The sequence below is a fragment of the Parasteatoda tepidariorum genome, chromosome 7 (genome assembly GCF_982258835.1).
Source record: "Parasteatoda tepidariorum strain Cologne lab strain chromosome 7, Ptep-v5.0, whole genome shotgun sequence".
NCBI classification, from domain to species: domain Eukaryota; kingdom Metazoa; phylum Arthropoda; class Arachnida; order Araneae; family Theridiidae; genus Parasteatoda; species Parasteatoda tepidariorum.
This window is the reverse complement of record NC_141761.1, coordinates 69,286,522-69,301,893: the sequence shown is the minus strand read 5'-3', so window position 1 is coordinate 69,301,893 and position 15,372 is coordinate 69,286,522. Positions and strand designations below refer to the sequence as shown.

The 15,372-nt window shown below is 26.8% G+C and overlaps 1 protein-coding gene across 7 annotated transcripts in view; it reads left to right on the top strand.

The window, feature by feature from the left end:
* The window catches only part of Camta (Calmodulin-binding transcription activator), a 161,517-nt gene that overhangs the window by 9,660 nt on the left and 136,485 nt on the right, over window positions 1-15,372 (top strand). For 4 of the 7 annotated variants that reach the window (XM_087168026.1, XM_087168027.1, XM_071183328.2 and 1 more), the window contains exons 3-4: window positions 412-504; window positions 7,461-7,550. In XM_087168026.1, coding sequence (XP_087024152.1) covers window positions 412-504; window positions 7,461-7,550 — 183 coding nt within the window. The remainder of the gene's footprint in view (window positions 1-411; window positions 505-7,460; window positions 7,551-15,372) is intronic. The other 3 variants (XM_087168028.1, XM_071183330.2, XM_071183331.2) reach the window with 1 other exon arrangement.

Below are 15,372 nucleotides of genomic sequence, written 5' to 3'. Positions count from 1 at the left end.
TGTGTGTAGGTTCAAAATAATAATTTTAATGTAATTTGTATCAGATACAAAATTCAATTCTAAATTTTGGTGGTTGATGGGCTAATAAAACTTATTTTCTTTTATTTAATTTCGTTAAAAGTTAATAAAATTTGACCTCTGAAATATCTTGAAAAGAAAAAGATCTAAATCATAAATATAGTGTTTTCTTAGATAAGATTCTTCAAAGATGGTTGGCTATTTCTATGTAGTCTAGTTAGGACATCTGATTTTTGTAATGTATTATCCACTTATCTGTTCCCAAATAGCTACAAATTAAGTGTATTTTGTATTCCAAACATTTTATTAGATTATTTGAATAATGTTAATTTTTTAGAAGTCATAAAAATATTCATTAAATACAAAATCACTTATGGGTACTCATATTTTTAGGGACTCTTTTTGCAACGCCTGCTCAAATACGACAGTGGGCTCTACTAAAACCTACAGCCACAACACCATCAACCTCTCCTCCAAAGCCAAAAGGTAAGTCTTTTATCAGTCAAATGTCATCAGTCATTTTAAAAATACTTGTAATTTTAGTTTTTCAACTTTATTTTGTTAAATTGTGTACAGACTAGAGACTATATTAATGAAGTTTTGTTGTAATTTTTCTAAACAGAACATTAAAAGTTTTAGTTGCGGTTAAAAATGACAAAAAAGGAAAGTATTTTTAAACCTTTTTGGTACAATAGTTATATGTATTTATAATACTGAATATATGAACAACAAAATATAACTTAAATGGGGCAGCGCAAAAAAATTATGAAAAATATTTGTATAGAATTCCACTATGAAAATGTTTTTTAGTGTTTGAAGATACACGGCAATTTCTCAAAATATAAAGCTGTATGAAAAGTTAAAGAAGCTTTTTTGAAAGGTATTTTTGGTTTATCTCTTTCTAAGACTTTTTTAAAGACATGCAACATAAACTTTATAGCTAAATAAAATAATTTAGTTTGTAGATGTTAAAGATATCCGTAATGTTGAACAATGTTTAATCTTATACTTATGTAATTACTGTGAATATTTAAAAAGACTCACCAATTTATGAAAAAAAAAAGTTTGTTTTGAACTTTATAAAATGGAGTTCTTGTTCAAAAGAAGTTGTTTAGTTCAAGAGTTTCTAACCGCCACAAGGGTTTATAATTGATTGAAAATGTAATTTAAAAAAAAAAAAAATGATTTCGAGGTGGAAACTTTTTATCTTAATTTTATACATACATACCTGCTAACTTCTATAAGTGTATTTCGCCCTGTTGTATGATTGTGTAATTGAACAATATTGCTGAACAACTGGTAAATAGTGTGGATATTTTTCTTTTTTGTTTCTTCTCCATTTCTTAACTATTGATTCATTTGCATTTTCATTTGCTTTATGAAAATATTTCAACAACATTGCTATATAAAATAGCAAATAGTCCTGCATCTTTATATATTTGTAAAAGATGCTTCCTTACATTAATATTAAAATCAGCAATTTAGCTTTAAAGTTTAGTCAAATATTTTCCTCACATTCTTTTTTTAAACAGTGATCTAATGATAATATTTCATCACTCTAGTGTTTGAATAAAACTTGGTATTTTTCTTTCAAAAATTAAAACCATGTATTTTACTTTAAATCACTTTTTTAATTTAAACGTATTAGATGTATTTAAAAAATATTACTATTAATATTAAGAGCATTAGATTTCTTTTTATCCAAACATTATTTAAACTTATTTAACTACACACTTCACTATAATTATAGGATCATAAATGCAAAATTTTATGAAAAATGACTCATGTTTGATCTTAAGAAAAATTAGCACTGACACATTATCTGTAGGTTAACTTTGCTTGTGTTAGTTTTAATGAATGTGTAATCAAATATATAAATTATTAATTGAAATTTAAATGAATAAAATGTAAGAATAGTATGTATTTTGTTCTCTCAATAAAATTAATCATTTTCTAAATGCTTTACTTATATTACTTTAAATTCTAATTAAATTATAAATTATTATTTAAAAAACTTAATCATATTTTTATTCAGTTTGTGACAATATTTATATCAGTGCTAATGGTATAGAAACATTAAAAGAGATGTTATGTATTTGTACATTTTTTTAAATTTTTTTTTGCCTATGTCTAGTACTACAAGTGAACCAGAATAGTAGACTAGCATGCTAAGTGTTGTATTCAAAAAGTTAAAATAAAAATTTTAGTCTTGAAAATTTTGGCAACCCCACATCTGTTTCAAAGCCAAGATCTAATTATAATATTTCATTAATATTATTTCCGTTATTTAAAAAATTCTGGCCATTTTTTAAAAAAATTCTTTCAATGCAGGTTTTTTGATTCACTTTTTTACTTTTAAAATATTAAATGCATTTACAAAATATTATGTTTAAATTAGAATAAGTGATTTTCTTCAATTTAAAAATTTTTTTTCCTTATAAGCAGGTGAGAGAAAATAACTGAATGTGTTTTTCACATTTCTATCAGAATAAATGATCTTCTCTTCATATTTTAGATTTTAATTTTATGGTAAACTTATCCATTTTGAAAATAGTAAAGCAGTTTTAAATTTTGATTTTATTTTCATTGAATGAAATAGGTTCTCCATTGTTAATCATTGCCTCCTTCGTATTTTTATCTACTTAAGTCCCTTAGAAATGTTCCAAGTAATTTTTTATTATGGTCTTTAGTTGACAACTAAAATTTCTTGGATCCATAATTTTAAATATTGTTTTAAGTAAGTAATGTTTCTTTCACAAAAAGAAAAAAAAATCACTTTTTCTTTTTTTTATAGTCAGTTAAGCAGCATATATAGATAGATTTATTTAGCATAAAATTACAGTATTTTGTAATTGAATATTTTTGGTTATCGACAACTTTTACTACTTTTTATTATTATTATTTATTTATTCCTTATGAAAATACTTAAGTCAGTTTGTATTAATCAGAAATAATATCTTAATATTTTTAATGTTATAACCTATAACCAAACCTATTTAAGTGAATGGGCAATGTTTTGTATTTGTAATCATTACTTTTAGTGAGTGATAATTTCTTTGCTATTGTAACAGGTATACTAGCATGTGATTTACTAGGCTTATTTTTCTTATATACACAAGATAATAAATAGGGATATAACAAATAGTGATTTGGTCGAATACTGAATATTTGTCGATCAAATAGCAACATTTTTTTAAAAAAGATTATTAATAAATATTTTTTATATATGAATATGTTAAATTATTATTAAAAAATAGTCTAAATGCAACTGTATTGGTTTGGGATAAAGGAAAAAAAAACCTTCATCTAAATTTTTTAGCTTGAAAAGATAATTTGATATTAAAATAATTAGAAATGAAAAATCTATCTTAATTTTTGAAAGAAAATTTTAAAGCTAAACATTTCTGTTTCAAAAAATTTTGCAAATTTTGCTTTTCCATTTATTTTTAGAACATAAATTAACAAATTTTAGAACTTTACAAACATGTATAAAAACTATATTTCGAATTATGTATAGTGAAAAATATGGTTTTATATAACTTTATATGATTTAATATGACTTTAATGATCTATTCAAATTTCTCTCCCAAGAAAACTTTGTCGAAAATATCTTTCCAAATAATACTTGGCCGAAATTTTATTTGGCGAAACATTCGGCCAACCGAATATTTGGCAAGATGGCTGAATATTCGTTACATCTCTAGTTATAAATACATGTTAAAGCTTGAATTGCTAGTGAAAAAAAGAATGATCATTTAGTTTATTCTATGTCTGAGGTGGCAAATTTATGGCACATGGCAAATATTTCAGTGTTGCGCAAGTACTTATCAAATTAAAATTTTATTCCCTAACATAACATAAACAACATTAAAAAAAAAACAAAAACAAAGAAAGTAGGAAACACTTTCAATATTAGCGGCCCTTATAGTCGGATTCAAAAACAAATTACGAATTTGGATGCCTTTATGACATTTTCCAAGACATATGATTGACTTTAGTACCCCCCCCCCCCTATAATATGAAAGTCCATGTTGTAGGAGACTGACTTTTTTTGAAAGTATGGAGATGTAAAGAGGTAATCCAAATTAAAATGTAAGTTCTGAAAATATTCTTTGTATTAAATTTTCATAATGGTGTGATTAGGTCTTTTAACAAAGAATTTTGTGTAAAAGACTAAAAAATTTTCTTCCTTCAGTTTTGTGAATTTCATGTATGTTGTTAAAGGCAAAAAGTTCCGAAAAGTTTAAATGACATGGCTGATAAGGTTCAGTTACTAAAATCGTTCTAAATGGGATTAAATTATAAAGTTTTTGATTGTAGTAATGTAGTACCTTAATATTTAATTGAAAATTTTAAAATAGTGACTAAAGTCTGCTCAGATTTTGGAATATATTTGACATGGTTTTTTAGCTGGAGAGACATAGACATAGTTTTTTTTACATGGAGAGAGCTTTTGATACCCAAATGAGGGAGTATAGTTTGACTTTTTGCATAACTTAAAAAAAGAAATTATTGTGAGAAAAGAGGCTTTTTATTTTTTAATAGGGGAATCTATATGTCCCACTACGATTTCACCGGCATCTGTTCTGGTTTTATTAGAACACCAAGACAACATATTGCAGGTTAACTTGACTATATTTAAATGAAGCATCATTTATTGGACATATTTTATTAATTTCTTTTCTGTTGCCGAAAGGTGTGCTGATTAGGATTTTAATTTTGAGTAAACTCTTAAACTTTTTTTTACGTAAGGTACTTTTCATTAAAATATAATAAAAATAATAGTTACTTTGGATATTATATTTTAAATTACTGAATGGCGTAAGTAGGAATGTATTAGCACAAAATTTTTTTTTTTAGGAAGACTGTTTATTCCAAAAGGTTTAAAAACCCTTAGACTATGACAAAAGAATAAAGTTTTTTTGAAAATCACATATATACCTTTTTAATTGTTGTTTTATATATTGTTTTATGTTGGATTTTTCACCACTTCTCACACTTTTCTGGCAATTGATAGATATTAGATTGTTTTTAACTTCATTTATACTAAATTTTTTTCTTATTAGTTAAATGTTTTAGTTTCTTAAATTTAAATACTTATAAAGAAATTAAATGCGTTAAGATATGTTATTATTATGTAGTACTTAGTTATTGCATATGTACCAATGTTTCGTTTTTTTAAAGAATTTTGTTAAAATAATTTTTATTTTTTAAAGTAGGAAATGATAGTGGAATGATTGAAGGAATTATACTCATATATTTTTCTTCGTACATTTAACAATGTTTATGGGACCTATGAAGAGCTTAGTGGAATAGCATATTAAGCAAAATTTTAAAAGCCTCTTAATATTTGAATTTAATTACATGCTATGGTTGGCTTTAACTATAAAATAATATAAATTTAAATACTATTTATATATAATCTGTCCTCTCCGTTCTCAATAAATAAAATAATTTTCATTCAATTTCACAATGAGTGGATGTAATAATCTTTTAATCGGGAACGATCGTATTATTGGAGCTTTATTGAAAATAAGTTTTACCGAAAGTTAAGGTAATCGGCAGTGGTAACCAATTAACCATTTTCACATTTGGTGACACAGGAAAGACACAAAAATGTCTTAATTTGAAATTAAAATTAAAATAAACCTAATAACTTATGCTTTATGTCAATCTGTAAGGAAATTAAATAGAGGTTTTTTGTATTGGGGTGTTAGAGATTGGATAATAATCTATTGTACAGTGCGCAAAAAAACAAAAAAAATTGGACCACCCTGAATAACTTTTGATCTAATGATCTGATCTTCACGTTCTAGGTCTCAGTCGATGCCGGTGATCTCAAATATGCTGATCATTTAAGAGCTGACGAGATTTTAAGTTACGAAATTAGGCACAAAAACGTACTTTCTATGAATAATCATACATTCTTTTCAATGAATTCAGATTTCTGACCCCCAAAATATAAGGAATAGCCGCTATCTGGGAAATATTGTTCCCATAGTTTGGAAAGGAAAGCGATCCAAAGTTTGAACCCCTTACTGTTAATTTTACTTTTTGCGTATTTCGCTATATCTCGAGAACTTTTTAAGCGAATTGAAAAATTTGTTTTGCACACAATTATAAAATGCGTTTATTCAAAGATAGTTCCACGCAAAAAATAATTTTTAGTAAGTATTTATAATTTTTAATATTTTATTTAGTTATAGTCGAAAACATTTTGATCTGTAAGGTATATAGTTTTTTACATCATTTTAGAAGAGTAAGTAAATTTTCATGGCAAAATACAAAATTTGAACGAAATCAGTTGAGAAATCGAATTTTAGACATACGACTTTTTTAAAATTTGATTTTTCAGTAACTAATCGACCGATTTCGCTCAAATTTTGTATTTTGTCATGCAAATTTACTTTTTTTTAAAATGATGTAAAAAATTTAACCTTTCTATTCAAAAATTTTTGAATTATTATTAAATAAAATAAAAAAAATAATAATACTCATTTACTAAAATGTATTTTTTGCATGGTATTATCTTTGGACAAACGAATTTTATAGTTGTGTGCAAAAATTTTTCAATTCGCTTAAAAAGTTTTTGAGATATGACAAAATACGCAAAAATAAAATTAACGTTAAGGAGTTCAAACTTTGGATCGCTCTCCTGACCAAAATATGGGTACCATATTTCCCAGATTGCGGCAACGCCCTTTATTTTGAGGGTCAAAAATCCGAATTCGTTGGAAAAAAGGTATGTTTATTCAGAGAAAGTACGTTTTTGTGTCTGATTTCGTAACTTAAAATATGGCTTGCTCTAATTAATTAGTATATTTGAGGTCACCCCCTTGAATTGAGTCCTAGAACGTGAATATCCGATCATTAGATCAAAAGTTATTCAGGGTGGTCCATTTTTTATTTTGCGCACTATACACTTGAATGCAATTAAAAAATAGCTGTATATTCATTGAGATTAAAAAGTTTTACAACCGCTCATTGGGAAATAAAATAAAAATTGATTTTCTGTTTTATTCAGTAAAGGATTATGGAATAATAAAATATTAAATATAAATTTAATAGCTAAATGAAATGAAAAAAATAAGAAATTTGTAATGCCCATTATGGTTGGTTAAATTTTAAAAATCTGTTTTCAATATAATGTTTTATAGCTCATTCAAAAGCAGATTTCTGAACTTCATGACAATTAGCTTGTTCTCCAACTTATTTTTTCCTTTGTATTCCTATAACAGCATAAACGTTTAAGAGAAATGATAGTGTTAATATAAAATTTATCTCAATCAGATCAAAAGTTTGAGAAGAGTTAAACGTGAAGAAAAACGTATAACTGAAGCATATTGCTGTAATGGTGTAATTGAATTCCATTTTCTATGTGTATTTGTTTAAACATATGTTTGGCATATTTGCTGTGTAGTTTTAAGGGCCTTATTTAACAGGAGAGGTGGGTGAAAGTAGCAAACTTGGACCTAATATGGATAAAGAACAGGTCATGGCATCAATTTGGTGGATTAAGAAATTAATGACCGGTAAGTGACCTGTTTTGCTTGCAAAAGATTTTGCACAGCATGGTTGTTTGATGTTTGTATACATCCTTTTATGATTATACATCCTCCAACTCGTTGTACTTTGTAATTTGTTTAAATATTTTTTTCTTAAGTGAAATTCACAAGTGTTATATAATTTGTTTACATTTATTTTTTCTTAATGAACTATCTAGCATATTGCTTTGGCCCTTTTTTTTTGGATTCTTGCCGCATTTTCCTTTCAAAACAGAATATTTGCAACAAATGCTATTTTTGATTGTGTAAATTAGATGAAAGAGAAAGATTTATTCCTGTATTTAATTGTCCAAATAAATTTGTGTGTTCTAAGATTTGCATGCTTTTGTTTACACTCATATGACTCAGTCGAAGTTCGTTCTATTTATGAATGTAAACTAAGATAGTAGTATTGTATGTTAAGGTGTGTCTTATTACTGGATTGTTCTTCAAATGATCACTTTTATTGTTGTGATTCTTGGTGTTGTGTTTTTATTTATTGATGTTTACAATGTTTGACTTGATATGGTGTTGTTGTTTTTGTTTATTGTATGGGTTGGATGCAGTTTATTTTATTTTTTTATAATTCATTTTTTTTAAAAACCCCTTTTGAATTAAAATATTTTGCATCATGCATATATTTTAGTTTTTGAAACAATGTTTTCGTACACTATTTGGATGTGATTTGCTGTTTGTTGATCGTACATTCGCTAAATTATTAAATTATAAAGAAACATATTGTTATAAGCTGTATAATACTGCCATAGCTTATCTTGTTTTTTTCTACTCAAAATTGAGTTCCTTTTACACCATTAAATCTGTTTTTACCTTGCTAATTTCTAGACATCTTGATTTAAATTAAATGAATTTTCTTTTCAAAATGTTCCTCAATTAAAAATGATTTTTTTTAAAAAAAAAATCTGATTTATAATTTAATAAAACGTTTCATTGTGATTATTAAATTTTTTTTTATTGATTTTATACTAATGTTGCATTAGTACTAATTGTGTAATAAATTTTAGTTCTTTCGAAATGATGTTTTAAACATTTTATAAGGGGGGGGGGATTTTTCAGAAGTCAAAGAACTAAGTGTACATTTTATTGCATATCTATATGACTGAAAAGTATTTTTTGAATATGAGTTTTACTACAAGAAATCCATTAATTTTTAGTTTTCAAATTACATTTTACTTTAATACTTAAAATGGTTTCTAAACCTTACATTTTATTAAATAAGTTCCCAAAATGGGTACTTTCTCCAAAGTGGAGATTGAAGACTTCAAGGGATTTTAAAGCTTTTTAAGGAGTCCATAACAACCTGAAGAAGCACTGATTATACGAACTTATCTGGACTGAAGTTTGTCCAGTTAGCAAAAAATCAGGATAATTGTTGGACAACTTAACGACAAAGGCAATATAATTCAGAATTTTTTTTTTTTCACGCATTGTCTTGGTTTAGGTTTGGCTATTGTAGTTCGCAAATGCCTATGTTTTCTTGGCAAGGAATGCTCTTTGAGTTCACTTTCTTTTGCATTATGGTTGAATTCCCTACCATAATTGTCGTACTCGATCCAATTTCTACCTTTTAAAAGAAAAGCGAAACACTGAACAGCATCAAAATTGTTAAAATACGATGGAGAATAAGAAAGCTGCATTCATTAATGTGTTTATCTATCGTCGATTTGTTGAAAAAAATTATATAGAAATTCATTTCACAGATTTTAAACTAGTTAAAAAAAAATTCATAGCTCACTGTTGCTAAAATTATTGGAAGAACAACGAAATAATCATAATTATGAATAGGACTCAACAATCCTTCATTCTTACACCTTGTAATTGCTACGTAACCTAGAAAGAGCCCATTCAGTTTTTGTCCCAGCGCAAAAGAATAATTCACATACAAAAATGGGAAGAGGAGTCTTCAGATTTTTCACTTATTAGTATGCAGTTTTGTTAGTTAGAAGTTCTTATGAAGACATGCTAATTATTAAAAGCAGATAATAATTTACGTGTCAAAATCACGCACGTACAAATAAACTTGTTTTATCTCAATAAATGTAACAGCTTTTTAATAAATTCGAATTCTTTACCATATGTAGAATATTAGTTTCAGACTGCCAATTTGGTGTTTTTAAAAAGTGTTTAAAGGTGTTTAGTTTTGGTTTCTGTTTCTTAAATACCCTTAAAAGTGTTTATTTTCATGAGGTGTTTATAAAAAGTACTTAATCTTAATAGATATTTTTCTTGTCGATTGGCTATGTGAAGCAAAAAGCGTAATTTTCTAAAGGGTTCATTCAATCACAATACCTTTCATCTTACCGGTGTCCGTATCGCGCCAAAAGTGTCATTTGCTTTACATATAGAATTCGCAGGCATTAAAATTCCAGTTAAATAAATAAATAAAAAGAAACGCTGCTAATTACATTTTTTCATGGCTATTAAACTGAAATGTGTTCTTATATTAACATTTGTAAAATCTGATATGTTTTCTTATATCCTGCCCTGTATTGAAATATTTGGTTCCAGCAATTTAATATAGACATTTAATTGTGTTAATACGAGTAATTATTATTTAGTTTTAACTTTGGCATTAACTTAACAAAATTGTGATACGTATTTAAATAGCACGTCATATTCGTATTAATTATTTCATGAAACGAATTTTTCAATATTAAATTAATTTTTACCATCATTTTAGTTCAGAATATGCTCTTTTAGTTATTAAGTTTAGAAAGAAATGAAATATTAGGAAATGTTTTTTCAATTTTTCTGTCATAATAATGCTATTTTTAGGTTTAGTATTTATTTTTTTATTGTTTGGCTGAGATCTGGAGAATTAAAGGAATTAAAATAGATCTATTTTATATTTCCGATTTTTTTAGCACTCTAGTGAAAAGGAACATGTAGCAAAGTTTCACCGATGCAGGCATTTTAATGAATGAATGCATGCATAATTAATTATAATTTGTCTAATTGTCACCAGCTTTGGCATTAAATGAAAGCGATGTGGTGTTGAAACGACCGCGTGATATTAAAAATTTATGTCAAAAATATTCCTCGGTGAAATATGTTTAGTGGAATGTTAATTGAGCTTCAAAGTCCTGGAATTTACGATGAATAAGAGATGCATGACGAGAAGCGTTTATTTTAAGCTAGTGAAAGCATTAGAATTTGTAATTTACTTTTAGAACTCTGTTTACAATTATTTAATAAATGTAATGTTTTCAAATGAAAATAATGTGAGCGATGCACTATTTAAAAGTAGCTGTTTCGTAGTTCACAATTTTTTATGTATTTTTTTCAAGCAGCAATTTGTAAATATAGCACCAATGGAGTTGGTTATTAATGTACACTGATTAGGACAATTAAAGAAAGGAATGTTTTTTAAAATAAATACTAATAATAAAGAAAAATAACGAATTAAACTTGGCCAAAATATCATCCGTTATAATACCAATATGTGAGAAAACAAAAATGGCCCAATCTGTATCCTAAATAAGGAAACTGGTCACTTGTCTTGCACTGCAGTTGACTGGCACCCTGTCAACCGGAGAAAAACATGCCTGATAGGGTGTATGATCGCCTATAACAGTTATACCAACTCCCGCATCGACGTTTCATACTGTTTACCAGGGCACTTATCATTTCTCGTGGCAACCACTCTTGCCCCACGGCACTCTTCAGCTCATCGATAGCCGTTGGAGCTAGTCTTCGAGTTGCAATTGAGTGTCCAATTGTGTCCCATACGTGTTCGATGGGATTAAGGTCAGGGCACATCGAGGAACACATTCTACCTTTAATTGTTTTCATTGGTGTTATTTGAAATACGACACAACAATTATTCTTTATTTATACTCCCTCTGGTTTCAAAATTATGTTTTAACTGGTTGTTTTTTGCATTAAAAATAAATCTCTATTAAGTTTCACCATTTTATATGAAATATTGTTTTGACTGAAGACAACTTTGAAGTAGTCTTCATATAGCTTTTTTATTTATTCGTTTATTAATTTTGCATTTTCCTTAAAGACAATTTTGATATTTGCTTTTTAATTCTAATTTTAAAGTTCCATTTTAATTGCCTTTTTTTATGTATGTATTCATTTTTTGATTTTCTCAAATTTTAATCAATTCATGAGTAAAAATACTTTTAAAATGTTGTGTAACTTTTTTATTTATTTTGAATTTAAAAATTTTAAGTGCTATGGACTTTTCTTCCATTTCTTTTTTTAAACAAAAGAAATTTTTTTATTTATGTTTTTTACTATACTTTATTCCAATATTCTCCAAAAGACTGCTATTAAAAGAAATTATTCGGAAGTTTATTCAAGCGTTTTTCCAACTCATCAAATCTCAAGAAAATGTTTTCTACAGAGCAAGTAAAATTTCTTTCTTCTCTCTTTTGCAGTTCTTATCTTTACCAAAGAAAACGGTAAAATTTTTTAGCAATTGCTAGAATTGCATCAAAGAGATAAAAATAGATTGGAACTTTTCCAAAAAAAGATAAAAAAATCAACTAATGGACATGAAATGTTAAAACCCTCCAAAGTAACCTTCGATCGAGAAAAACGTTTGAAATAGAGCGTTGGATCCCTTCGATAGATAATGCTTTACATTTTTTTTTTTTTTTTTTAGTATTTAAGGAATATTTTCTGATTTAGTTTTTCTCTCTTCTTCCTCCTTAGACGAGAAATTTTGGAAAATTTGTTTACTTAAAATTTTTTTAGGTGTGTAACAAAAGTAGAATTTTTATTTGCTTCAAATTTTTGATATTTTATTAAAAATGTATTACTTAGTGTTACTTAATTAAAAAATTAAAAATTATATATATATATATATATATATATATATATATATATATATATATATATATATATATATATTACGATTGAAATAAAGGTGAAATTTTAGAAGTAAAATTGAGTTTCATTACTGCACATTTAAATTAAGATAATCACACAGAGAAAACTAGAATAGAATGTAGAAAACAAAAATGTATAAGAAATAAAATGATATAAAAAAATTTAAAAAGATTTTTAATGAAAAAAATTAAAAATAAAAACGTTTAAAAAAATTAATTGAAAAATAAGACAAGACAAATTAATCATGAAAAGATATAACCTCTTTTTCAACTGATATTTCTGATATTGTATATATATATATATATACACACACACGCACGCACACACACACACAGTGTTATCCATATTTTACGTTATTCGACACACACACAGTGTTATCCATATTCTACGTTATTCGTCGGACTAAGCAAAATAATTTAAAATCGGGGTAAAATAAAAGTATATATTTCATTCATGAACATACGAGATGATCTACTACAAAAAATTTTTAATGTTTACAGGTTTTTAGTTTTTAGATACAACTTCAGCAATATTCCTTTCAATACTTATCATTGTTTGAACTCTTGATCAGTTGAGGGTATATCCTCCTATATTTTTTTGTTTATCTTCATCGTTTGCATCATTATAATCGGGTATGGGAATCAAATATTGAAGGAAATAAAAAGTAATGGGATGTGTATTGCAGTCGATATACGCGTCATCGACCTCAGAAGATCTTTAGTCCTGCAATTTTATTCCGAAGGGCCAATGTTCCTGTTGGATACCAGGAAGAAATTAACCCGGAGAAGCGTTAATAAACCTTTATATAATGATTTTAGCTGACATTATATAACGTTGTAAAAATCAATTTCAGAGCTTTCAGAACATTTATTTTTGTTGTAAACATTTTGCAGGCCACCGGAATACAGAAAACGAAATGATTACTTAACCAGTTGTTTAGTGTTACGTTTTTTATTTGATTAGATATTTGCAAGATTCAAGGTTAAACTTTAAAGGAAAAAATTCCCCTCGCAAATTTTACAATTTAAGCTTCCATACTTCTTAACTACCCTCCCTGTTCTTTGCCCATTTCATTACCCTTCTATTTTTGACTCAAGGCGGAAATTCCCTTCCTCAGACAAAAGGACAATAATACAGTATAGAAAGAATGTCAGAAAAGCTACTTAGCCGCTAAATAAACAAGTCTCTCTCTCTCTTTTTTTAAAATTTTTTTAAAAGAAAATTTAGGAATACCTTGTGCTAGCTTTGTAATGAAAAAATGATTTTGATCTGTTAGAAAAACGTAAATGTTTTTTTTAAAAAAAAGGGTAACGTAAAATCCGGGATAATTTAGCATTATCGGTATAGGCAGTATCAACGAATCATTAGAAAAAGACGTAGAAAGCGGGATAATGTACGAAACGGGCAACTTAAAACTGGGGTCCTGTTAGGTGGACCGGAAAGTAATGTCGTTTCGGCGAATTAAATATTCGTTAGTCTTTTAAAAACCAATTAATATTTTTTGATTAATTTTCGATCCGGCATTGAAAGGTTGTTGCTAAAGAGGGTGAATACATTATTGATAAAAAAATAAAATCTTGATAACAAATATCAAATGCACCGAAACATTACTTTCCTGTCCACCTAATATATTATATATATATATATATATATATATATATATATATATATATATATATATATATATATATATATATATATATATATATATATATATATATATATATATATATATATATATATATATATATATATATATATATATATATATATATATATATATATAAAGCAGAGAGTGAAATGATAACACATAGCCAATCACAGAAGACTTGAGGTTGGTAGCGCACAAAACAGCCAAGCAAAATTGAGAGCGCATGAGTGTGAAAAAGTAATACAATCTTTAAATGCTGTCTGCTGAATTGTTACAACTAAACTTACCAGCTAAATTTTGTTGAAATTTTTATTTTGTTTTGAGTATGTTTAATGATGGTGTACCAGTTTTACATTGTTGTCCGTGCATTTTTATTGGCCGGAAAATCATGTGGTAGGAATTCAGTTTTTCCTCTCGTCATTCATTTCCAGATGGTTTTGGCTGTCATCAGCGTATAACTAATAAAAGTCGGTAAAGGTATTGTTTTTCTGAAAAGACTTTTGTATCCCTAATTTAAAGTTATTTTCCTGTACTGCTATTATTACGTTTTCAATTCAATTTTCGAGCTTAAAACTGAGAGAAAAGTTGTATTTTTGTATTATTATAATGTAATTCTGCGCTACATTTTAAGATAAATTTAGCTAAAAAAGGTCAAATCTTATTAACCGTTTCACGATTATTATTGTTGTGCAAATAACGTTAATGTACTGTAATAAATTACAGTTAAAGAGATCTATTAAATGATTTATAACTTAATGATCAGCTTCATGCACAATGAGATACAAACAAAAATAGTATTTAATATATCCGCCCATTTGGTAAGCGAAAATATTAAATTACGGTTGTAAACTCATCAAATTTGTTTGAACGATATATTGTTATAACTATATATTGTTATAACAATATAATTGCTATTTTAAAAAATGATTACTTAGAAAAATTACTTCTGTTTACTAATCGGTGTAAATATTCAGAATGCTAATAGATAATAAGATTTGGACGTGGTAAGTGGAGGCACAAGAGTAAGCAAACAGAAATTCTTTTAGTACATATATGTTAAGTGAATAATTTTAACTTTAGTAGAAAAGCTGTTTTCTGCCAACAAACGACAATAATTGCGAAGCAATCATCGGTATTGGTGAGCGACAGCGAACAGGGGGCATAGCCCCCTAGTATACGTGCAATATCAGAAAGCACTATTTTTTAAGCGTTTTTTTTCTATACATAATCTATCATTTTGAGAGATAGTACAATAATAGTTTGTACATTTGTAATACAATTTAATAAAATCACGCTTGG